This window comes from Schistocerca serialis, chromosome 1 (genome assembly GCF_023864345.2).
Source record: "Schistocerca serialis cubense isolate TAMUIC-IGC-003099 chromosome 1, iqSchSeri2.2, whole genome shotgun sequence".
Taxonomy (NCBI): domain Eukaryota; kingdom Metazoa; phylum Arthropoda; class Insecta; order Orthoptera; family Acrididae; genus Schistocerca; species Schistocerca serialis.
In genome coordinates, this window is record NC_064638.1 from 262,422,953 (window position 1) to 262,447,321 (window position 24,369).

The 24,369-nt window shown below is 42.5% G+C and overlaps 1 protein-coding gene across 1 annotated transcript in view; it reads right to left on the bottom strand.

The window, feature by feature from the left end:
• The window catches only part of LOC126467381 (E3 ubiquitin-protein ligase RNF25), a 50,663-nt gene that overhangs the window by 10,342 nt on the left and 15,952 nt on the right, over positions 1–24,369 (bottom strand). Inside the window, exon 4 of the mRNA XM_050096458.1 lies at positions 21,105–21,323. Coding sequence (XP_049952415.1) covers positions 21,105–21,323 — 219 coding nt within the window. The remainder of the gene's footprint in view (positions 1–21,104; positions 21,324–24,369) is intronic.

The following is a 24,369-nucleotide window of genomic DNA, read 5'->3' on the forward strand; positions in this document are numbered from 1 at the left end:
AGTGATTCAAATGGCTCTAAGCACTATAGGACTTAACATCTGAGGTCATCAGTCCGCTAGACTTAGAACTACTTAAACCTAACTAACCTAAGGACATCTCACACATCCATGCCCGAGGCAGGATTCGAACCTGCAACCGTAGAAGCAGTGCAATTTAATCACATCCCACACACACTGGCAGTGGTATTTGGCTCACTCCAGTCTTCTGGAACAAATAGCACAATGTTTCCAAAGTTGAGTACTTTTCATAAGCTCCTGCAACTATGCAATTAAACAGGAGCCAACAGCACATCATGCAAATGCAGATGCTCGATCTAGCCTTTCAATGGAAACAAACATGGACTTTAACCAGCAGGAAATCTTATGTTTACACATTGATGCAGGAAGGAGACAAATACTCGAAGGAAGGATTTCTCATAACAGTTGCACGAATCAGATGAGGTCCCCCAGATACTATCCCATATCTACCACCATATGTCAGTCACAAACAATGTCCTCTTAACATGCACTGAAGCAAATACGCACAGTGTCATCATTCCTGCCATACATTTTACAAATACTTCATTGATGGCAATGGGGAATGTCACAACTGAAAGCCCAACTGAGATGATGCACCTACTGACCAGTCTTAAACAGTGACATGGGAGTTGTGACACACAACTGAACAGCTTGTGCCTTGCATCAGGCAGCACCACACCACACCAATCCCCCCCCTCAATAAACCTCGGGACCGCATTCATTTGGACTTCGTGAGTCTATTTCTAGGCTGTATGTGACTAACAGTCGTAGTTGCTTACCCTAAATACCCATATATGGTATGCATGGTGTTCACCAGAACAAGCCACAATAAATGTGCTAGTCCAGATTCAAGCCATCAAAGGGCTACATCAAACTATAATATCAGTCAATGGTCCCCAATTCATGACAACAGCTTTTAAACAACTCTGTACATCAAATGGCATAAAACACAGTCTTAGTCCACCATTTCATCCATCTTCCACTGATGAAGCAGAGTGTATGATACATATATTTAGAAAGCCAATGCTGAAAGCAGTAGGATCACAACAGTAACATTTACACTGTTCCTGAGCATGTACAGCACCACACCCAGCTAAGACTGTAGCCCGACAGAGTTCCTTCATGGAAGGTAGCTACAAACACTTCATTTCCTGGCCCCACTGCTCCAGGGACTGCAGACACCCACCAGCAACAGTAATATGGGCACATTCATATTGAGTAAAAGTCATATCCGTACCAGGATCAGTGGCTAACATCAACAGTTAACACCCATGAGCTACACATCACACCAGTTAACACATAAGTTTGGAGTGCCATTGTAAGAGACAACACCACACATATCTACCAACTACACCACATCCACTGGTGCACCCTAAACCCAAAAGCTCACCATTTCCAGCCCCACAATCTTACAAATACAGCCTGAACTATGAGCAGCAATTTTATTGGACAGAGGCATGAAGAAGGAGATCTTCATGCAGCAACAGCCAACAACGACCACATCGTCATGTTCCAGCATAATGCCAGACATTCCCAATTCCTCACACCAGCCGGTGATCTTAAGTGCCACAACACCAGTTCACCTTCCAAAACCTTGTCCAGGACACTTCCGACAACATGTGGCCATTGGAGACAGCAGAGGGATCTGGTGTCTTCACCTGGCAACTTTAACAGTCTCCCAGAGAGCATGGGATAGGATCTTTGCGACCAAGCGGAGCTGAAACAGTGCTGGCACCACTTTGATGTGGCATCAAATACTATTCTGCCAGCCAACAGGTGGTCATGGCCACCCTATAACTTCTGCCATACAGCAGCATGGGACTCAGTGGCGTTCCCCATTGTTTACTTTTCTGTCTATACTTGGCATTCTGCTGTTGATGACCACAGGCCAGATAGTCTAGCTTCATTGGGTTTGTTTTGAGTCATCCCTAATATCTGGTCAGATCCTGATCACAGTATCACTTTTCCATGTTTATTTCACAGCTTGGGTGAATCCCTTCAACCATTTAGTTTAATTGAGATTAGCACATCCTGAAGACAGATTGATAGAGATCTGAGATACAACTGACTTACTGTTATTTTTATATCTACTGGTTTCCTGACTTAAGTGTACCTTACAAGCAATGTATAAACTGTTTTCAGATTCCTCATCTGAAGGCAATGGACTGTTTTGTATTGTGATGACCACAAAATGTGGGTCTTAAAGTAAACCAAAACAAGTCATAGGCCATCCTCATATCACACAGAAAGTTGATCAACAGACATTTTAATGAAAGTCCCTCCAGTATTTCTTAAAGTTTGGTTGGTTGGTTTTGGGGGAAGAGACCAAACAGCGAGGTCATCGGTCTCATCGTATTAGGGAAGGACAGGGAAGGAAGTCGGCCGTGCCCTTTCAGAGGAACCATCCCGGCATTTGCCTGGAGCGATTTAGGGAAATCACGGAAAACCTAAATCAGGATGGCCGGATGCGGGATTGAACCGTCGTCCTCCCGAATGCGAATCCAGTGTGCTAACCACTGCACCACCTCGCTCGGTTTTCTTAAAGGTATCCAATTACCATTTTTTTAAAAAGTAAATGATCTTTGGCATAATCATAGTGGTGGTGATGGTGGTGGTGGTGGTAGCAGTGATGGTGGTAGAAGTAACAATAGTAGTACCATGACTATACAGGCTGAAGCGAAATTCGCGCACTTGGGCTCCTCACATGCCAGTGATAAAAAAATGTCTCACAAAATTTCTTCCGGCTAGTCCATCTGGCAGGAAGAGGACGTTAGAGAGTGTCAAACTGGCAACACTGTAACCACATGTTTAGTAACTACATTTGTCAGCACATCTCAGCTGTGCTGTACAGTTGGTGCAGTGGACAGAATTTTGGGTTAGCACACAGGAGGTCAAGGGTTCGGTCCTGGGTGGGGGCGCATTTTTTCTCATTGCTAATTTCATTCTGACATTCCATACTGTAATATACACCGTTTCTTAGATCACATGTATCCTAAATTTACAACAATTTGTAACGGTGAAAATACTAAATATGAGGTTAAACAAATAAGAAACAGACCGTTGAAACAAATGACCTATCACAGGACAGAATAACTACAAAAACATTTTCGCATCTACTTGTCATTTATACTACATGTAATATGAGCACTCAGATGTCTCACATTAGCAACCAGTGACAATAATAGTGTCCATATTAATGACTGCATGACCTTCACAATACAATATGATGTCCTCAGAACAACAGATGCTCAAAGCGACCTCCCTGCTCTTCCAAACATTGCGCAACCCGCCAGATCATACAGATCTGGACCCTTTGCAGCAAAGCTGTGTCCACAGTAACAAGAGCAGCATGAACATGTGGTTCCAATTCTTCCACATTTGTCAGTAGAGTAGAGTAAATGTGCTCTTTCAGGTGTCTCCACAGGAAAAATCCAGGGAATTTTGGTCACGTTCGAGCCACTTCCCTGGAAATGTTCTGTCCAAATACTGCCACACATTAATTCCAGAGTGTAGAGGTGCATCATCTTGTTGGAACCATATCCTATGCTGAACGCTTAGTGGAACATCTTCCAGTACACTAGGCAGGTTTGAGAGGAATGCATGATACCTTTGTGCAGTCAACCGGTCAGGCACCATGTAGGGGCCCAAACACACCAATATTCCAGCCCAGTCGTTGATACCAAAGCAAACTTGATATCCCAGGTCGTGGGTGACATGCGGGTTAACCCCTCACCAATGGTGGGCATTGTGCATATCAGAGACACCCTCACGAGCGAATGCTGCTTCATCTGACCATATTATGGTGTTCGTGAAGTCATTGTTGGCTTCCTGTTGTTGTTGGGACCATTCACAGAATTGCATCCGCTGATTGTGATATGCAGGATGCATGTGTTGTGTGAAAGCATAATGATAGGGGTGCAGACCATGCTCGTGCAGCACACTAACGACCATACATTGCGAGACACAGAGCTGCCTTGCTACGCTACGTGTACTTCGTTGACGTTCTTCGTGTACGACCTCCAGAATAGCTTCCTCAGTAGCTGGAGTACGGCGAGTCCAGGATGACTTCTGTCACGTAATGGTGGAAGGAGAGAACCTGACTCCAGAAGGTGCAGCTCCAGATGATGAAACACATTTTTATCTGGGTGGTGTCGACGAGGATATCTAGCAGCACATTCATGAATGGCAACGCCAGCCCAGTTATCAGATGCACCAAGGACCAGCACCATATCCACATATTCATCCTTTTGTGTGTGTGTCATACATCTGACAAACCTCTACGGTTTACAATGAGAAAATTTGATACGTGTATGCATGTACATTGGAGTCTACCACAGGCGCGTTACTCTGCTCGCAACTAGTCCATGTCTGGTGGACAGCACATACAGTATAAACACTCTGCGCACTGTTCCACCTAACGCGTATTACCCTTCTGAATAAATTGTTCCGCATGATTAATCCCGATACTGCTAATTGTGAAATGTTCGGTTTCGAATTACACTGTTTCCCTGATGGTAACAGACATGATGTTCCCACAATCCCATCGATAGAATAATAACAATAATAATAATAATAATAATAATAATAATAATAACAACCTAAGGCCCTAACGAATTGCAACAGACCTGAACAAGGCAAGAATAATACTTAGTACTGATCTACGGGACCATTGGGGGAAGGTACAAAGGAAACAGGTTTCGCATCAGGAAGATGGAGTGATGCGAATAAATTCACACTCACGATGTGCAAAGGACTTCTTTCAAAGTTGACCAATCTTCCATTTCTACAATTGCAGTATGTAAGTACAAATTTTTTCTAGAGGACCCACTGCAATCGTTGTTGACGATTAAGATGCTAGGTACCGCGCCATCTGGACTACATTTACCAAATAAAAAACATATGCCCCAACCCAGGATCCAACCATTGACCTCCTGCATGCTAATCCAAAACTCTACCCACTGCACCAACTGTACAGCACAACAATTGCGTCCTGACAGAGGTACTTAGCATACATATGGTTACAGTGTTGCCAGATTGCCACTCTTTAACGTCCTGTTTCTGTTGGATGTACTCGCTGGACGAAATTTTGTGAGAGACATTTTTCTGTCGCTGGCATGTGAGAAGTCACACTGCGAAACCCGAGTGCGCGAATTTTGCTTCAGTCTGTATATTGCTCATATAGGAAACAAACTATAATGCTGAATCACTATGGATTTCTGGTTAGAAGTAAGAGGGGGCCCAAAGGCCCTAATCTTGCCAGGTGAAATAAAAAGTAAATATTGCTGCAGTAGTGATTACGTTCTGAAAAGCACTGCCTCCTGAACATAGAGCAATCCTAATTTAAATTTAACAGTGAATGTTTCAAATTCCTACAGAGATGGCCTCAGAATATTCTGAAACTTCATATAAAAATTATAAATACTGAAATGAAGAGAGAATTGGAAGTGAAATCTGCAGAATCTGCATGTCCCCAGTCTGACTAATCACAAAATCATGCTGGACAAAATACAATCTGTGGCAAAATCAAGCTAATGTCATGTATTAATGACATCTCCACATTTTAAATATGCTACTATAACTCATTTAAAAATTTGTACATCAACAGCTTTTTTACATTTTAATATTTTGCATCGTGTAAAAAACAATGGCAAAGAGGACAGTAATTCAACATTTAATTTTAATACAAACAAAATCAGTTCACTAACAAAATACATTTAACCAACTATGTATGTGAACAGATTTATGCTGATTTTAAGATTTTTTTCACAAGGCGAGCATTAGGCCTACAGTAATTAAAATTATAATAAAAGCAAGTCGTTCAGAAATATGGCCTCCTACATCTCCTGTACCCAAAGATTGGCTAGTGTTGCAAAGGGGTTAAAAGTAATGTAGTGAAATATCAGAAGTTCCCACTGAAGACATACAAGTTATTACAATCAATATAGGTAGGTACAGGTGCTATTGCTCAAACAATCAAACTGAATTATGATACACATAAAGTTAAGCTGATCACATCCATGTTCTTTCAAAAGTACGTAAAACATCAACAATACAGAGTTAAAAAGTGAAGAGAAAAGAAAAGATTTTGACAATGCTCTCATCTCAACTCATTCCCATTCACTTCTGACCATTACTGTAAATCCACTGTTCTCATTTAGAGACCTTTTCTTAAATCTCTCAATACAGTGAGGAAGTATTATCATCTTCCACATTTGCAAGCCTGCTGCATTTGGTCAAAGACATTGCTATGTTTTAATGTGGGATTAATATTTCCCGCAGTGTTGTCCTTTCCGCTCTTCTCTACTTTTACAGATTTTCTGAACTCAATCATGTCAAACAAAACTTTCATATAGCCAGAGCGAATTTTCACTCTACTGACCAGTGCACACTGTAATGAAACTTCCTTATAGTTTTAAACAGTATGCCAGTGTGAGACTCAAATCTAGATCCTTACATTGTGATGCTGTTGTGACTACTCACCCAAAATAATCCTCTGCGCTCTGCACCACTTCTGTGCTTGAATTATCAGCACAATTATTCAGACTGTGATTTGTTTTCTGCGTTTTCCATCTTTTTTATACTGAATGCCCATTAAGTTTGTGATACCATTCTATACACACACAGTTTCAATGAGGATGGTGTTATGTATGCCTGATTATCAAAAATTACACTTACAATTGTGTGAATGTGCAGAAGTAAGGCACTGTGTATGGTATGAACCAATACATCTACAATAACATCAATTGTAATTGTTTTTTAAATATAACTAAGTGTTACCATCCACACATTGCCTTGGCTCAGACTGGTTAAACGGAAAAAAAAGAAAACAAAGCACACGTTTCTAACAATTATTGGAAATGGACATATGTGTGCTCCCTGCCGCCGTTGGATAAGCAGCTGAGCAGCAAGTCGTATACTCCTAGCTCACTCATTTGTTACATAGTTTAATTCTTAATTTCTTTGCGTGTTTTTGGTACTTGCATTGTTTAATTCATAAATTTCGGGCTTATTATAGTATTTGAGAGTGTAGCATCGCGTTTTAGTACCTGAATAGTGTAAATTCGCGTAGTCTCCTTCCGCCGCTGAGCAGTGTCAGCAGTGCGCAAGTAGCAGCATTACTGCATTTACTACGCAATCTTGTATTTTAATAACCGTTTAAATTTTGTTGATTTATTTGCGCTCTCTGTAGATTAGTACAGACGTTCTTCGCAAAACAGTTTTTAGCATGGATAGGGACTGCAACTGCTGTGTTCGGATGCAGGCTGAGTTGGCATCCCTTCGCTCCCAGCTTCAGGCAGTGTTGACTTCGGTCACACAGCTTGAGGCTGTTGCCAATGGGCATCACTGTGGGGGTTCGGATGGGGGTTTGTCGGGGACGGCCAGCTCGTCCCACGCATCCCCTGATCGGACTACGACTGTGGTTGCCTGGGATACTGCCCGCATTGAGGCTAATCCCTCACCTGTGGTAGAGTGGGAGGCCGTCTCAAGGTGTGGCAGGGGGCGAAAGACATTCCGGAGGGCTGAACGGAAAGCCTCTCCAGTTTGTCTGACGAACCGGTTTCAGGCTCTGTCTCAGGCTGATACTGATCTTCGGCCTGACATGGCTGCTTGTCCTGTTCCAGAGGTTGCCCCTCAGTCTGCAAGATCCGGGCAGTCGCAGAGGGTGGGCTTACTGGTAGTTGGGAGCTCCAACGTCAGGCGCGTAATGGGGCCCCTTAGGGAAATGGCAGCAAGAGAGGGGAAGAAAACCAATGTGCACTCCGTGTGCATACCGGGGGGAGTCATTCCAGATGTGGAAAGGGTCCTTCCGGATGCCATGAAGGGTACAGGGTGCACCCATCTGTAGGTGGTCGCTCATGTCGGCACCAATGATGTGTGTCGCTATGGATCGGAGGAAATCCTCTCTGGCTTCCGGCGGCTATCTGATTTGGTGAAGACTGCCAGTCTCACTAGCGGGATGAAAGCAGAGCTCACCATCTGCAGCATCGTCGACAGGACTGACTGCGGACCTTTGGTACAGAGCCGAGTGGAGGGTCTGAATCAGAGGCTGAGACGGTTCTGCGACCGTGTGGGCTGCAGATTCCTCGACTTGCGCCATAGGGTGGTGGGGTTTCGGGTTCCGCTGGATAGGTCAGGAGTCCACTACACGGAACAAGCGGCTACACGGGTAGCAGGGGTTGTGTGGCGTGGGCTGGGCGGTTTTTTAGGTTAGATGGCCTTGGGCAAGTACAGAAAGGGCAACAGCCTCAACGGGTGCGGGGCAAAGTCAGGACATGCGGGGACCAAGCAGCAATCAGTATTGTAATTGTCAACTGTCGAAGCTGCGTTGGTAAAGTACCAGAACTTCAAGCGCTGATAGAAAGCACCGAAGCTGAAATCGTTATAGGTACAGAAAGCTGGCTTAAGCCAGAGATAAATGCTGCCGAAATTTTTGCAAAGGTACAGACGGTGTTTAGAAAGGATAGATTGCATGCAACCGGTGGTGGAGTGTTCGTCGCTGTTAGCAGTAGTTTATCCTGTGGTGAAGTAGAAGTGGATAGTTCCTGTGAATTATTATGGGTGGAGGTTACACTCAACAACCGAACTAGGTTAATAATTGGCTCCTTTTACCGACCTCCCGACTCAGCAGCATTAGTGGCAGAACAACTGAGAGAAAATTTGGAATACATTTCACATAAATTTTCTCAGCATGTTATAGTCTTAGGTGGAGATTTCAATTTACCAGATATAGACTGGGACACTCAGATGTTTAGGACGGGTGGTAGGGACAGAGCATCGAGTGACATTATACTGAGTGCACTATCCGAAAATTACCTCGAGCAATTAAACAGAGAACCGACTCATGGAGATAACATCTCGGACCTACTGATAACAAACAGACCCGAACTTTTCGACTCTGTATGTACAGAACAGGGAATCAGTGATCATAAGGCCATTGCAGCATCCCTGAATATGGAAGTTAATAGGAATATAAAAAAAGGGAGGAAGGTTTATCTGTTTAGCAAGAGTAATCGAAGGCAGATTTCAGACTACCTAACAGATCAAAACGAAAATTTCTGTTCCAACACTGACAATGTTGAGTGTTTATGGAAAAAGTTCAAGGCAATCGTAAAATGCGTTTTAGACAGGTACGTGCCGAGTAAAACTGTGGGGGACGGGAAAAACCCACCGTGGTACAACAACAAAGTTAGGAAACGACTGCGAAAGCAAAGAGAGCTCCACTCCAAGTTTAAACGCAGCCAAAACCTCTCAGACAAACAGAAGCAAACTATGTCAAAGTTAGCGTAAGGAGGGCTATGCGCGAAGCGTTCAGTGAATTCGAAAGTAAAATTCTATGTACCGACTTGACAGAAAATCCTAGGAAGTTCTGGTCTTACGTTAAATCAGTAAGTGGCTCGAAACAGCATACCCAGACACTACGGGATGATGATGGCATTGAAACAGAGGATGACACGCGTAAAGCTGAAATACTAAACACCTTTTTCCAAAGCTGTTTCACAGAGGAAGACCGCACTGCAGTTCCTTCTCTAAATCCTCGCACAAACGAAAAAATAGCTGACATCGAAATAAGTGTCCAAGGAATAGAAAAGCAACTGGAATCACTCAATAGAGGAAAGTCCATTGGACCTGACGGGATACCAATTCGATTCTACACAGAGTACGCGAAAGAACTTGCTCCCCTTCTAACAGCCGTGTACCGCAAGTCTCTAGAGGAACGGAGGGTTCCAAATGATTGGAAAAGAGCACAGATAGTTGGTTGGTTGGTTTGGGGAAGGAGACCAGACAGCGTGGTCATCGGTCTCATCGGAATAGGGAAGGATGGGGAAGGAAGTCGGCCGTGCCCATTCAGAGGAACCATCCCGGCATTTGCCTGGAGTGATTTAGGGAAATCACGGAAAACCTAAATCAGGATGGCCGGACGCGGGATTGAACCGTCGTCCTTCCGAATGCGAGTCCAGTGTCAGAGCACAGATAGTCCCAGTCTTCAAGAAGGGTCGTCGAGCAGATGCGCAAAACTATAGACCTATATCTCTGATGTCGATCTGTTGTAGAATTTTAGAACATGTATCATATCGTTTTTGGAAACCCAGAATCTACTATGTAGGAATCAACATGGATACCGGAAACAGCGATCGTGTGAGACCCAACTCGCTTTATTTGTTCATGAGACCCAGAAAATATTAGATACAGGCTCCCAGGTAGATGCTATTTTTCTTGACTTCCGGAAGGCGTTCGATACAGTTCCGCACTGTCGCCTGATAAACAAAGTAAGAGCCTACGGAATATCAGACCAGCTGTGTGGCTGGATTGAAGAGTTTTTAGCAAACAGAACACAGCATGTTGTTATCAATGGAGAGACGTCTACAGACGTTAAAGTAACCTCTGGCGTGCCACAGGGGAGTGTTATGGGACCATTGCTTTTCACAATATATATAAATGACCTAGTAGATAGTGTCGGAAGTTCCATGCGGCTTTTCGCGGATGATGCTGTAGTATACAGAGAAGTTGCAGCATTAGAAAATTGTAGCGAAATGCAGGAAGATCTGCAGCGGATAGGCACTTGGTGCAGGGAGTGGCAACTGACCCTTAACATAGACAAATGTAATGTATTGCGAATACATAGAAAGAAGGATCCTTTATTGTATGATTATATGATAGCGGAACAAACACTGGTAGCAGTTACTTCTGTAAAATATCTGGGAGTATGCGTGCGGAATGATTTGAAGTGGAATGATCATATAAAATTAATTGTTGTTAAGGCGGGTACCAGGTTGAGATTCATTGGGAGAGTGCTTAGAAAATGTAGTCCATCAACAAAGGAGGTGGCTTACAAAACACTCGTTCGACCTATACTTGAGTATTGCTCATCAGTGTGGGATCCGTACCAGATCGGTCTGACGGAGGAGATAGAGAAGATCCAAAGAAGAGCGGCGCGTTTCGTCACAGGGTTATTTGGTAACCGTGATAGCGTTACGGAGATGTTTAATAAACTCAAGTGGCAGACTCTGCAAGAGAGGCGCTCTGCATTGCGGTGTAGCTTGCTCGCCAGGTTTCGAGAGGGTGCGTCTCTGGATGAGGTATCGAATACATTGCTTCCCCCTACTTATACCTCCCGAGGAGATCACGAATGTAAAATTAGAGAGATTAGAGCGCGCACGGAGGCTTTCAGACAGTCGTTCTTCCCGCGAACCATACGCGACTGGAACAGGAAAGGGAGGCAATGACAGTGGCACGTAAAGTGCCCTCCGCCACACACCGTTGGGTGGCTTGCGGAGTATAAATGTAGATGTAGATGTTCTAATCTCCTTATCCTTCTCCTCTCCCCCCCCCCCCCCCAAATAATCTCCTCCCTCTTTCTATGTCCATCTCCCCCCCCTCCATCTGCCCATATCCTCCTTTCCACTTTCTATCTCTATAAGCTGATAAGCCATAAATACAACTAACCTGTCTGCTACGAACATCACACACACACACACACACACACACACACACACACACACACACACACAGAGAGAGAGAGAGAGAGAGAGAGAGAGAGAGAGAGAGAGAGAGAGACTTCAAATATTTATCACAGTATTATGTAAAACTTTGAAGTAAATCAGTCAAAAATTAGATTTTTGGTAATAATGTTTCGCCTTTATATTTTTTGCATGTTACATATATATGCATAAAATAGTTTTATTAAAAAATGCATATTTGGACGCAATATTGTGTCATTATTTCAAAGCAATTCAAAAGAACTTTTGGAGATTTAAGATTTTGAACACAAGAACATTTACATTTCATTTATATGGCTATAAATTTGTGTGTACAAAATTGTAAATCTTCAGAAGTTCTTCACCAATTCCTTTGAAATTTTGACAACACTGCATTCAAATATGCATATGTTTTTATATATCTACTGGACTGCCATGTGGTGTGTGTGTGTGTTTTATTCCACTAGGTATATAAAAATGTGCATATAGGTAAAGAAGAATGTATGTATTCAAATGCAATGTTGTGTCAAAATTTCAAAGAAATTGGTGAATAACTTTCAAAGAGTTACAATTTTGCACAAACAAACTTTTATACACTGAAGCACAAAAGTAACTGGTATAGGAATTCGTACTCAAAGGCAGAGCTATGTAAACAGGCAGAATACGGCACCGCGGTTGGCAACACCTATGTAAGACAAGTGTCTGGCACAGTTGTTTTATATCATTTACTGCTGCTACAATGGCAGGCTATCAAGATTTAACTGAGTTGGAACGTGTCATTACAATCAGTGCACAAGTGATGGGGCACAGCACCTCCAAGGTAGCGATGAAGTGGGGATTTTCCTGTACTACTATTTCACGACATACCATGAATATTAGGAATCTGGTAAAGCATTGAATCTCTGACATCACTGCGGCTGAAAAAAGATACTGCAAGAATGGAACCAACAACGACTGAAGAGAATTGTTGATGTGGCAACCCTTCCACAAATTGCTGCAGATTTCAATGCTGGGCCATCAACAAGTGTTAGCATACAAACCATTCAAAGAAACATAATCGATATATGCTTTCGGAACCGAAGGCCCACTTCCGTACCCTTGATGACTGTGTGGCACAAAGCTTTGCCCCTCACCTGGGCCCGTCAACACCGACATTGGACTGCTGACGACTGGAAACATGTTGCCTGGTCAGATGAGTCTCGTTTCAAATTGTATCGAGCAAATGGAAATGTACGTGTATGGCGACAACCTCATGAATTTGTGGACCCTGCATGTCAGCAGGGCATTGTTCAAACTGGTGGAGACACTGTAATTGTGTGGGACATGTGCAGCTGGAGTGACGTGGGACCCCTGATATGTCTAGATACGACTCTGACAGGTGACTTGTACATAAGCATCCTTTCACGTACATTGTGCATTCCGACAGACATGGGCAATTCCAGCAGGACTATGGGACACCTCACATGTACAGAATTTCTACAGAGTGGCTCCAGGAACATTCTTCTGAGTTTAAACACTTCTGCTGGCCACCAAACTCCCCAGACAGTTACATTTTTTAGCACATCTTGGATGCCTTGCAACATGCTGTTCAGGAGAGATCTCCACCCCTCATACTCTTATGGATTTATGGACAGCCCTGCAGGATTCATAGTGTCAATACCCTAAAGCACTTCTTCAGACATTAGTCGAGTCCATGCCACATTGTGCTGTGGCACTTCTGTGTGCTCGCAGGGCCCTACATGATATTAGGCAGATGTACCTGTTTCTTTGGCTCGTCAGTGTATTTCTATTTACACAATTATTCACTGGACAGCTGCGCATAAAAGTGGATTTACAAGCCGATACATGCTCTGAATCGGACAACACATAACAGACAAAAGCAGAAGTGAACAAATGTTTCCAACAAAGCAACGATTTTTGTAAACAGTCAAAAATAAACCTTCTGCTACAAGTGGGGGAATTAAAAAACTGCACTTACAAGATATTGTCTAATGATATTTTTGGCATTCCAGTGATCAACCACTGCGAAAGAGTTGCTGATATTTTCAACTGTGGTTAGTTTATCAGTGGCAGTGTGTGTTAGATGATAAGTAATGAGACATTTAATTGGTAATAGCAAAACACCTTCTTCCTTTATTGATGAGGGGGGGGGGGGGGGGGGGAGGGAGGGGGGGGGGGGGGAGGGGAATACAGCCATTAGCTATTCAGCAGAATCCAAATATTACATCCTGATATCAGTGAAGGAGGAGAAAAAAAAAAAAAAAAAAAAATGAAGGAAGATCACATTTCCAGAACGATTTTCACTCTGCAGCAGAGTGTGCACTCTGCTGCAGAGTGAAAATCGTTCTGGAAATCTTCCTGGCAGATTAAAACTGTGTGCCAGACCAAGACTTTAACTCAGGACCTTTGCCTTTCACGGGCATTTGCTCTACCAATGGTGGAAGTAAAGCTGAGGGGATGACAGAAAAGTAAGTACTGCTTATTCAAAGGTATCATCTAGGAATCTCCGAGTGTACATGCAAGCCGACTCAGGAAGAGAATTGTGAAACGCACCAAATTAAGTGAATTTGATCCATAATGGATACGGCTGAACTCCTTGACAGTTCCTTTACTGAGTGATATTTCGTGAAGAAGAAATTTCGATGGCAAGATGCAGTGGTTTGCACAAATAAACAAGCCAAAAATGAAAAATGTGTTAGTTGCATGTGTAAGGATATTTGTTTCTAAGATAACTCAAGCAAGGATCAGAATCCCAACATTAGTCAAAAATAGCTGATGAAATTAATCAGGATCAATGATACACTGATGGTGTTTTACCATACCTCACACTCCAAAAAACATTATGCTGTAACAGACTACCTCACACTAGCAAATAGCTAATTCATTCACAGATGGTACAAAGCAAAAACTATTACCTCTGCATAATTATTTGTGTGGTCAGTTAGAATAATCTCATATATTCTGGAAACATTCCTTATTTTTTAAAATGATCATACACACTGTTTAAAACACATTTCCTTAATACCACCTGCTGGAGATTACACAAAGGTATAATCAAGTTGTGTTGTTTAAACAAGCTCTAAGCAAATTTCACAGCTATTTTCCAAAATTTCTTGTTGTTTCTGCCATTTTAGTATTGTACAAAACCTAATCAGGTAATATTTCAAGAAAAGATTGCACAGAAGTTCTGTAGGCAACTCTCTACACACACTAGTACAGCTCCTTAAATTTTGAACCCTGAAAAGTAATTTTTCATATTCATAATATCTTTCCACATTCTTCTACAAGAGATTCCATCAATCTAAATGAACCCTAGTGAACAAAAATAAATGGGATTTAGAAGTTACAAAAATTCTGCTGCATATTCAATATGAAATCCAACAGCTGCAAATATCACTGGAAATCAAACAACACTCTTCCTTGCAGTCAAAGATACCATGTTATGTACACTTCCTGGTTTCAACACAAGATCCCATTCAGTTCATAAGTCATGCATAAAACCAAAGCAAGTATTCAGACTGAATCTTTTAAGCTGCAGCAGATTGTGAAATGTTTCAGAACTTCACTGATAACATCTTTGCGGTCTGGATCGAGGGTGAGGACACCCTACCCACATTCCTCCAGAATCTCAAAAGTTCTCCATTTGCTTCACCTGGTCCTACTCAACACAACAAACCACCTTCCTAGATGTTGACCTTCATCTCAAAGATGGCTACATCAGTACCTCTGTCCATATCATACTAACCACCAGCAGTATCTCCACTTCGACAGCTGCCACCCATTCCATACAGCCTAGCCACCTGTGGTTGTCACATCTGCAGTGACGAGTGGTTCCTCTTGAAATATACTGAGGATCTCACTAAGGCCTTTACACACCATTATGATCCTCCCAACCCTGTACAAAAAACAAATCTCCCTTGCCTTATCTTTCCAGTCACCTGCCACCTCTCTAAGCCTCACTGTCCGGCCACGAGCATACTCCTTGTAACTCAGTACCACCCAGGACTGGAGCAACTGAATTACATTCTCCGTCAGGGTTTCGATTATCTCTTGTCGTGCCCTGAAATGAGAAATGTCCTGCCCATTATCCTTCCCACCCCTCCCACAGTAGTGTTACACCATCCCCCAAACCTATACAATGTACTCATCCATCCATATACAACCCCACTGCTCTCAACCCCTCACCTCATGGCTCATATCTTTGTAACAGACCTAGATGCAAGACCTATCCCATACATCCTCCCACTACCACCTACTCCAATCTGGTCACAAACATCACCTATCCCGTCATAGGCAGGGCTACCTGTGAAACCAGTCATGTGATCTACAAGCTAAGCTGCAAACACTGTGCTACATTCTATGTGGGCATGAGAACTAACAAGCTGTCTGTCTGCATGAATGGCCGCTGACAAACTCTGACCAAGAAACAACTGGACCCGTCTGTTGCTGAGCATGCCGTCCAACATGACATTTTTCATTTCAGTGACTGCTTCACAGCCTGTGCCACATGGATCCTTCCCACCAACACCAGCTTTTCTGAATTGCGCAGTTGGCAACTCTCCCTGCAATATACCCTAAGTTCCCGCAACCCTCCTGGCCTCAACCTCTGTTAGCCAGTGTCCCCACCCATCTAGCCCCATCTCTGTTCTATTCCAGCACTCACAACAGCCCTTTATTCCACCAACGTCATTCTACTCCTCTCCTTTACCCCCCGCCCCCTCCCCCCTCTTGTCTAACCTCCTGTAAGCACCCAGCCCACCACCTTCTCTGCACTTCGTTCCTGCATGCTCCCCAGTAGCACATCATCATCCCTCACCTCTATCCTGCTATCCCTCCCCCTTCTCATCCTAGCCTCCTCCTTACCACCACCCAGTTGCCTCTCCCATCATGCACTGTTGCTGCTGCTGCTGCTCATAGTGTGGCTCCAGCTGCCAGAGACTGTGGTCGTGTGTGTGGTGTGTGTGTGTGTGTGTGTGTGTGTGTGTGTGTGAGAGAGAGAGAGAGAGAGAGAGAGAGAGAGAGAGAGAGAGAGAGAGAGAGAGAGAGATTCTCCATCGTTTGATTCCATTATATTGTAAATAAATGGTATTAACATTTTGCACTTTTTCTGTATTAAATTGATGGTTTGGCAATACTTTGGTCAACACCCACCTTCTCAGGAAATGGTATTTTTACATTCTTCTTCTTCTTGAAGTCAGGGGGTATTTTGCCTGGCTCATATTAAATCCTGAATATCAACTGGAATAGTTTCATCTTGGTTGGTTACATGAAATGTCCATCCCAGGTGAGTTGTTTCAACTTAGGTTTTTCAGTGCTCTGTCAAATTACTCTCACAATATCGCATCCTGTCCATCTCACTTAATTTCAGTTTACACTCTACTGCACAGAGACAAAGGCAAAGGTTCTGGATTTGATTGCCAGCCAAGCTCGGTTTGAAACAAGTGTACAATTTATTATGTAGTCAACAGCCTTTTGCACTGCCCACAGGAAAGGGTTATCCAAAAAAAATTGTGAAACATTAAATGTGTTTGAAACAATAAAGGTTTTGTTTATAAGAGGAAACAATGGTTTTTCTGAGGTTTCATTGTCCCAAATATTTACTCCTGCCATTGTTTGCATTACAATCAGGATTTTTGATGTCATATACTCTTACTCTGATTGTTGTTGTTGTTGTTGTGGTCTTCAGTCCTGAGACTGGTTTGATGCAGCTCTCCATGCTACTCTATCCTGTGCAAGCTTTTTCATCTCCCAGTACCTACTGCAACCTACATCCTTCTGAATCTGCTTAGTGTATTCATCTCTTGGTCTCCCTCTACGATTTTTACCCTCCACGCTGCCCTCCAATACTAAATTGGTGATCCCTTGATGCCTCAGAACATGTCCTACCAACCGATCCCTTCTTCTGGTCAAGTTGTGCCACAAACTTCTCTTCTCCCCAATCCTATTCAATACTTCCTCATTAGTTATGTGATCTACCCATCTAATCTTCAGCATTCTTCTGTAGCACCACATTTCGAAAGCTTCTATTCTCTTCTTGTTCAAACTATTTATCGTCCATGTTTCACTTCCATACATGGCTACACTCCATACGAATACTTTCAGAAATGATTTCCTGACACTTAAATCAATACTGGATGTTAACAAATTTCTCTTCTTCAGAAACGCTTTCCTTGCCATTGCCAGCCTACATTTTATATCCTCTCTACTTCGACCATCATCAGTTATTTTGCTCCCCAAATAGCAAAACTCCTTTACTACTTTAAGTGCCTCATTTCCTAATCTAATTCCCTCAGCATCACCCGACTTAATTAGACTACATTCCATTATCCTTGTTTTGCTTTTGTTGATGTTCATCTTATATCCTCCTTTCAAGACACTGTCCATTCCATTCAACTGCTCTTCCAAGTCCTTTGCTGTCTCTGACAGAATTACAATGTCATCGGCGAACCTCAAAGTTTTTATTTCTTCTCCATGAATTTTAATACCTACTCCGAATTTTTCTTTTGTTTCCTTTACTGCTTGCTCAATATACAGATTGAACAACATCGGGGAGAGGCTACAACCCTGTCTTACTCCCTTCCCAACCACTGCTTCCCTTTCATGTCCCTCGACTCTTATAACTGCCATCTGGTTTCTGTACAAATTGTAAATAGCCTTTCGCTCCCTGTATTTTACCCCTGCCACCTTTAGAATTTTAAAGAGAGTATTCCAGTCAACATTGTCAAAAGCTTTCTCTAAGTCTACAAATGCTAGAAACGAAGGTTTGCCTTTCCTTAATCTTTCTTCTAAGATAAGTCGTAAGGTCAGTATTGCCTCACGTGTTCCAGTGTTTCTACGGAATCCAAACTGATCTTCCCCGAGGTTGGCTTCTACTAGTTTTTCCATTCGTCTGTAAAGAATTCGTGTTAGTATTTTGCAGCTGTGACTTATTAAGTTGATAGTTCGGTAATTTTCACATCTGTCAACACCTGCTTTCTTTGGGATTGGAATTATTATATTCTTCTTGAAGTCTGAGGGTATTTCGCCTGTTTCATACATCTTGCTCACCAGATGGTAGAGTTTTGTCAGGACTGGCTCTCCCACGGCCGTCAGTAGTTCCAATGGAATATTGTCTATTCCGGGGGCCTTGTTTCGACTCAGGTCTTTCAGTGCTCTGTCAAACTCTTCACGCAGTATCATATCTCCCATTTCATCTTCATCTACATCCTCTTCCATTTCCATAATATTGTCCTCAAGTACATCGCCCTTGTATAGACCCTCTATATACTCCTTCCACCTTTCTGCTTTCCCTTCTTTGCTTAGAACTGGGTTTCCATCTGAGCTCTTGATATTCATACAAGTCGTTCTCTTATCTCCAAAGGTCTCTTTAATTTTCCTATAGGCGGTATCTATCTTACCCCTAGTGAGATAGGCCTCTACATCCTTACATTTGTCCTCTAGCCATCCCTCCTTAGCCATTTTGCACTTCCTGTCGATCTCATTTTTGAGACGTTTGTATTCCTTTTTGTCTGTTTCACTTACTGCATTTTTATATTTTCTCCTTTCATCAAGTAAATTCAATATTTCTTCTGTTACCCAAGGATTTCTACTAGCCCTCGTCTTTTTACCTACTTGATCCTCTGCTGCCTTCACTACTTCATCCCTCAAAGCTACCCATTCTTCTTCTACTGTATTTATTTCCCCCATCCCTGTCAATTGCTCCCTTATGCTCTCCCTGAATCTCTGTACAACCTCTGGTTCTTTTAGTTTATCCAGGTCCCATCTCCTTAAATTCCCACCTTTTTGCAGTTTCTTCAGTTTTAATCTACAGGTCATAACCAATAGATTGTGGTCAGAGTCCACATCTGCCCCTGGAAATGTCTTACAATTTAAAACCTGGTTCCTAAATCTCTGTCTTACCATTATATAATCTATCTGATACCTTTTAGTATCTCCAGGGTTCTTCCATGTATACAACCTTCTTTCATGATTCTTAAACCAAGTGTTAGTTATGATTATGTTGTGCTCTGTGCAAAATTCGACCAGGCGGCTTCCTCTTTCATTTCTGTCCCCCAATCCATATTCACCTACTATGTTTCCTTCTCTCCCATTTCCTACACTCGAATTCCAGTCACCCATGACTATTAAATTTTCGTCTCCCTTCACAATCTGAATAATTTCTTTTATTTCATCATACATTTCTTCAATTTCTTCGTCATCTGCAGAGCTAGTTGGCATATAAACTTGTACTACTGTAGTAGGCGTGGGCTTCGTATCTATCTTGGCCACAATAATGCGTTCACTATGCTGTTTGTAGTAGCTTACCCGCATTCCTATTTTCCTATTCATTATTAAACCTACTCCTGCATTACCCCTATTTGATTTTGTGTTTATAACCCTGTAGTCACCTGACCAGAAGTCTTGTTCCTCCTGCCACCGAACTTCACTAATTCCCACTATATCTAACTTCAACCTATCCATTTCCCTTTTTAAATTTTCTAACCTACCTGCCCGATTAAGGGATCTGACATTCCACGCTCCGATCCGTAGAACGCCAGTTTTCTTTTTCCTGATAACGACATCCTCTTGAGTAGTCCCCGCCCGGAGATCCGAATGGGGGACTATTTTACCTCCGGAATATTTTACCCAAGAGGACGCCATCATCATGTAATCATACAGTAAAGCTGCATGCCCTCGGGAAAAATTACGGCTGTAGTTTCCCCTTGCTTTCAGCCGTTCGCAGCACCAGCACAGCAAGGCCGTTTTGGTTATTGTTACAAGGCCAGATCAGTCAATCATCCAGACTGTTGCCCCTGCAACTACTGAAAAGGCTGCTGCCCCTCTTCAGGAACCACACGTTTGTCTGGCCTCTCAACAGATACCCCTCCGTTGTGGTTGCACCTACGGTACGGCTATCTGTATCGCTGAGGCACGCAAGCCTCCCCACCAACGGCAAGGTCCATGGTTCATGGGGGGGTTACTCTGATTAGGCGTGCTGAAAAATAATGCCTCTGAATTTTTATTCTGTTCTCAGCATCATTCGAGGTATTACACGTCAAGCGTATTACTCTGTCTACTTTCCAGCTGCACTGACACAAGTTGTAACCCTCTGCCGCTAGAGGGCTCCGAATTGTAGCGTGTAACATGGGAGTGTTTAACTTACTATGTTGGTGTGTGAGGAACAATATACTATAATATAGCTTCTAAGAGTAGAAAATGTCTACACATGGAGCACCCTCTCCTTCAGCAGGACAACACAACACACAAACACTGTGACATATACAGCAATCAAATGCCTTGGAATCACTGTCACTGATCCTCATCCACACAATTCCGACTAGGGCTCATCTGATTTTCATGGGTTTCCAAACATTAAGGAGCACATTTGAGGACTTCACTTCGATAGTGATGAAGCGGTGCTAACAGAGGTGGTGAAGTGGCTCCATCAACAAAGTCAAACATTCTACAGTAACAGTATCAACAAAGTGGTCTCCTGTTGGGAGAAATGAGTTCACAAATAAAATAAAAATGTAGACTGTTAATATATTTTGTTTTATTTAAAAATCTTTAAGAGTTTTCACAAAAAAACTGGAGACATTACTTTTCAGCATGCCCTTGTACTTCTCTCACCTGAAAGGTACCGCTTTGTTGCTTCTGCCAGGCTGGTAATTTCTCTTGTTCTTCATGAAAATTTTTCTCGGTAGTTGTCACAAGACATGCCAGGCAATGTGAATGAAAATAGTGGAAGCATTGTGTCTTTGTAAAGTGGTCACCCTCGCGAAATCCATACAAGCATATAACACACTGGCAAGATGGAAGATTGCTTGCTGTCAGATGTTCCTTCACTAGCTGCAACAAAATAATGTAAAATCAATGTGTCTGTTATAATCTCCAGCTGAAATGGAGAAAATTAACCTGAGAGATCTTTAGGCAAATGAGCAAATGATGTCAGTTGTGACATAAAAAATGTCAAAGGGGAAAAATCAGTCTAGCCATCTAGAATATCAGTAAAAGAAAGAGAGCAAATTATAACTCCCAAAATTGCAGTACCCTTTTAAATTCATTTTACATATATTTTAAAAAACAGAAGATAAAAAATTATCTCCTGTCATGGTCAATATTACCGTATTTTACAGTCTATAAGATACACCTTAATGTTTAAGCAAATTAAAAAAAATAACATTTTTACCATTTTTATTATCAACTGCAAAACCACGTTAAAAAGTTCTTTGTTTATACAACCTGCCTGGCCTTTAAGATCCCTGAAGGCTGGACAGTGTTCTGGGTTCGTGATGGTTGTTTGGGAGGGAGACAGTGTTAGCAAGCTTGTGAATCCTTGCAACTCATGTCCGTCCCATTGAAGCACTGCTGCTGCCAGTTGAATTCATTTGTGTCAGATAGAGATAGAGTTCCCACATCATCAAATATACAACCATTTCTAAGACTGCCAGGAATTTTAAGTCAAGTGCTGGCCATTTTTATATTAATTTCAAGTATAAGATTCACCTGAATTTTGGAGGCAATTTTTCGCAGAAAAAAAGGATGTCTTATAGTCCATAAAATATACTTTCTCTAACAAATAATTTTTCAACAGATGGCATGTATGTGTCATTAAGGCAAAAGGGTTCAACACTAACACTGAAAAGGTGAAAAATACACAACTGGCCATTAAAATTGCTACACCACGAAGATGACGTGCTACAGCCCTGAAATTTAACAGAGAGGAAGAAGATGCTGTGATATGCAAATGATTAGCTTTTCAGAGCATTCACACAAGGTTGGCAGCGGGTGGCGACCCCTACAACGAGCTGACATGAGGAAAGTTTTCAACAAATTTCTCATACACAAACAGCAGTTGACTGGCGTTGCCTGGTGAAACGTTGTTGTGATGCCTCGTGTAAGGAGGAGAAATGCGTACCGTCACATTTCCAACTTTGATAAAGGTTGGATTGCAGCCTATCGCGATTGCGGTTTATCGTAATGTGACATTGTTGCTTGTGTTGGTCAAGATCCAATGACTGTTAGCAGAATATGGAATCGGTGGGTTCAGGAGGGTAATACGTAACACCGTGCTGGATCCCAACGGCCTCTTATCACTAGCAGTCGAGATGACAGGCATCTTATCTGCATGGCTGTTAACGGGTCGTGCAGCCACGCCTCGATCCCTGAGTCAACAGATGGGGATGTTTGCAAGACAACAACCATCTGCACGAACAGTTCGACGACGTTTGCAGCAGCATGGACTACCAGCTCGGAGAACATGGCTGCGGTTACCCTTGACACTGCATCACAGGCAGGAGTGCCTGCGATAGTGTACAAAACGACGAACCTGGGTGCATGAATGGCAAAACGTCATTTTTTTCAGAATAATCCAGGTTCTGTTTACAGCATCATATTGGTCGCATCCGTACTTGGCGACATCGCGGTGAACGCACATTGGAAGTGTGTATAACCTGGCATATCACCTGGCGTGATGGTATTGGGTGCCATTGGTTACACGTCTCAATCACCTCTTGTTTGCATTGACGGCACTTTGAACAGTGGACGTCACATTTCAGATGTGTTACAACCGTGGCTCTACCCTTAATTCAATCCCTGCGAAACCCTACATTTTGTCAGGATAATGCATGACTGCATGTTGCAGGTCCTGCACGGGCCTTTCTGGATACAGAAAATGTTTGACTGCTGCACTGGCCAGCACATTCTCCAGATCTCTGACCAATTGAAAACGTCTATTCAATGGTGGCCGAGCAAGTAGCTTGTCACAATACGCCAGTCACTACCCTTGATGAATTGTGGTATCGTGTTAAAGCTGCATGGGCAGCTGTATCTGTACACGCCATCCAAGCTCTGTTTGACTCAATGCCCAGGCGTATCAAGACCGTTATTACGGCCAGAGGTGGTTGTTATGGGTACTGATTTCGCAGGATCTATGCACCCAAATTGCGTGAAAATGTAATCACATGTCAGTTCTAGTATAATATATTTGTCCAATGAATAACTGTTTATCATCTGTGTTTCTTCTTGGTGTAGCAATTTTAATGGCCAGTAGTGTATTATACAGTGAAATGGGGTGAGAGAAGGGGACTGAAAGTGGGATACAAAGCAAACCTGCCTATGTGTACATTTTTGACTTCAGTTCATAGCCTGTCGCAACTCAAACCTACCGGACTGATTCAATGACAAGGAAAGTATTTGGTCTCAACAAACACATTTACACCCCAATCCCATGAGGGATTATTTAAAGATCCCTTACTGCACCAATGATGTTCGTTTATCAGCAAACTTTTGCATTCACCCATTGGAGGCTGCTGAGTATGCCATGATGAATTCGACCTTTTACTGCCACTAAACCAGTCGAGACTAGTAGAAGCCAGTGCACTGTATATGTGAAGTTGCATTTTCTGAAGTTATTTGTACAGTGAAGCATCAGATCTTCATGAAGATGATACTGGTGTAAAAGATGAATCATTCACACATTTTCTGGTATCTATTATAGTGCAAAAATGTTATCACCAGTTAGAAACGCATACTGTTGTAACACAAACACAAATGATGCTAGTACTGATAATGACAAGCAGTGAAAGTGAATTCCAACCTCCTCCTGATACGAAGTGTAAAGTTGAAAGTGTCATCATAATGTCTGAGGACAGCACACTAGAGAACACCTATGATGATTGTCACTTCAGAGTTTTCAACATATATGGTAAGCTCCAGAAAAAAATACCCGAAATTGAAGATTAAAAGCAACATTGAAAGCATACTGGACTATGTGGCAAAGAAAAGAGAAGGCAGTACAGTTTTCAAAGGAAATTGTATGCTGCAGATCAATATCATAAAACAGTGTGCAATGGCAAATTTGATGAAGCACAGTTCTTTGGTTCAATATTGGCAT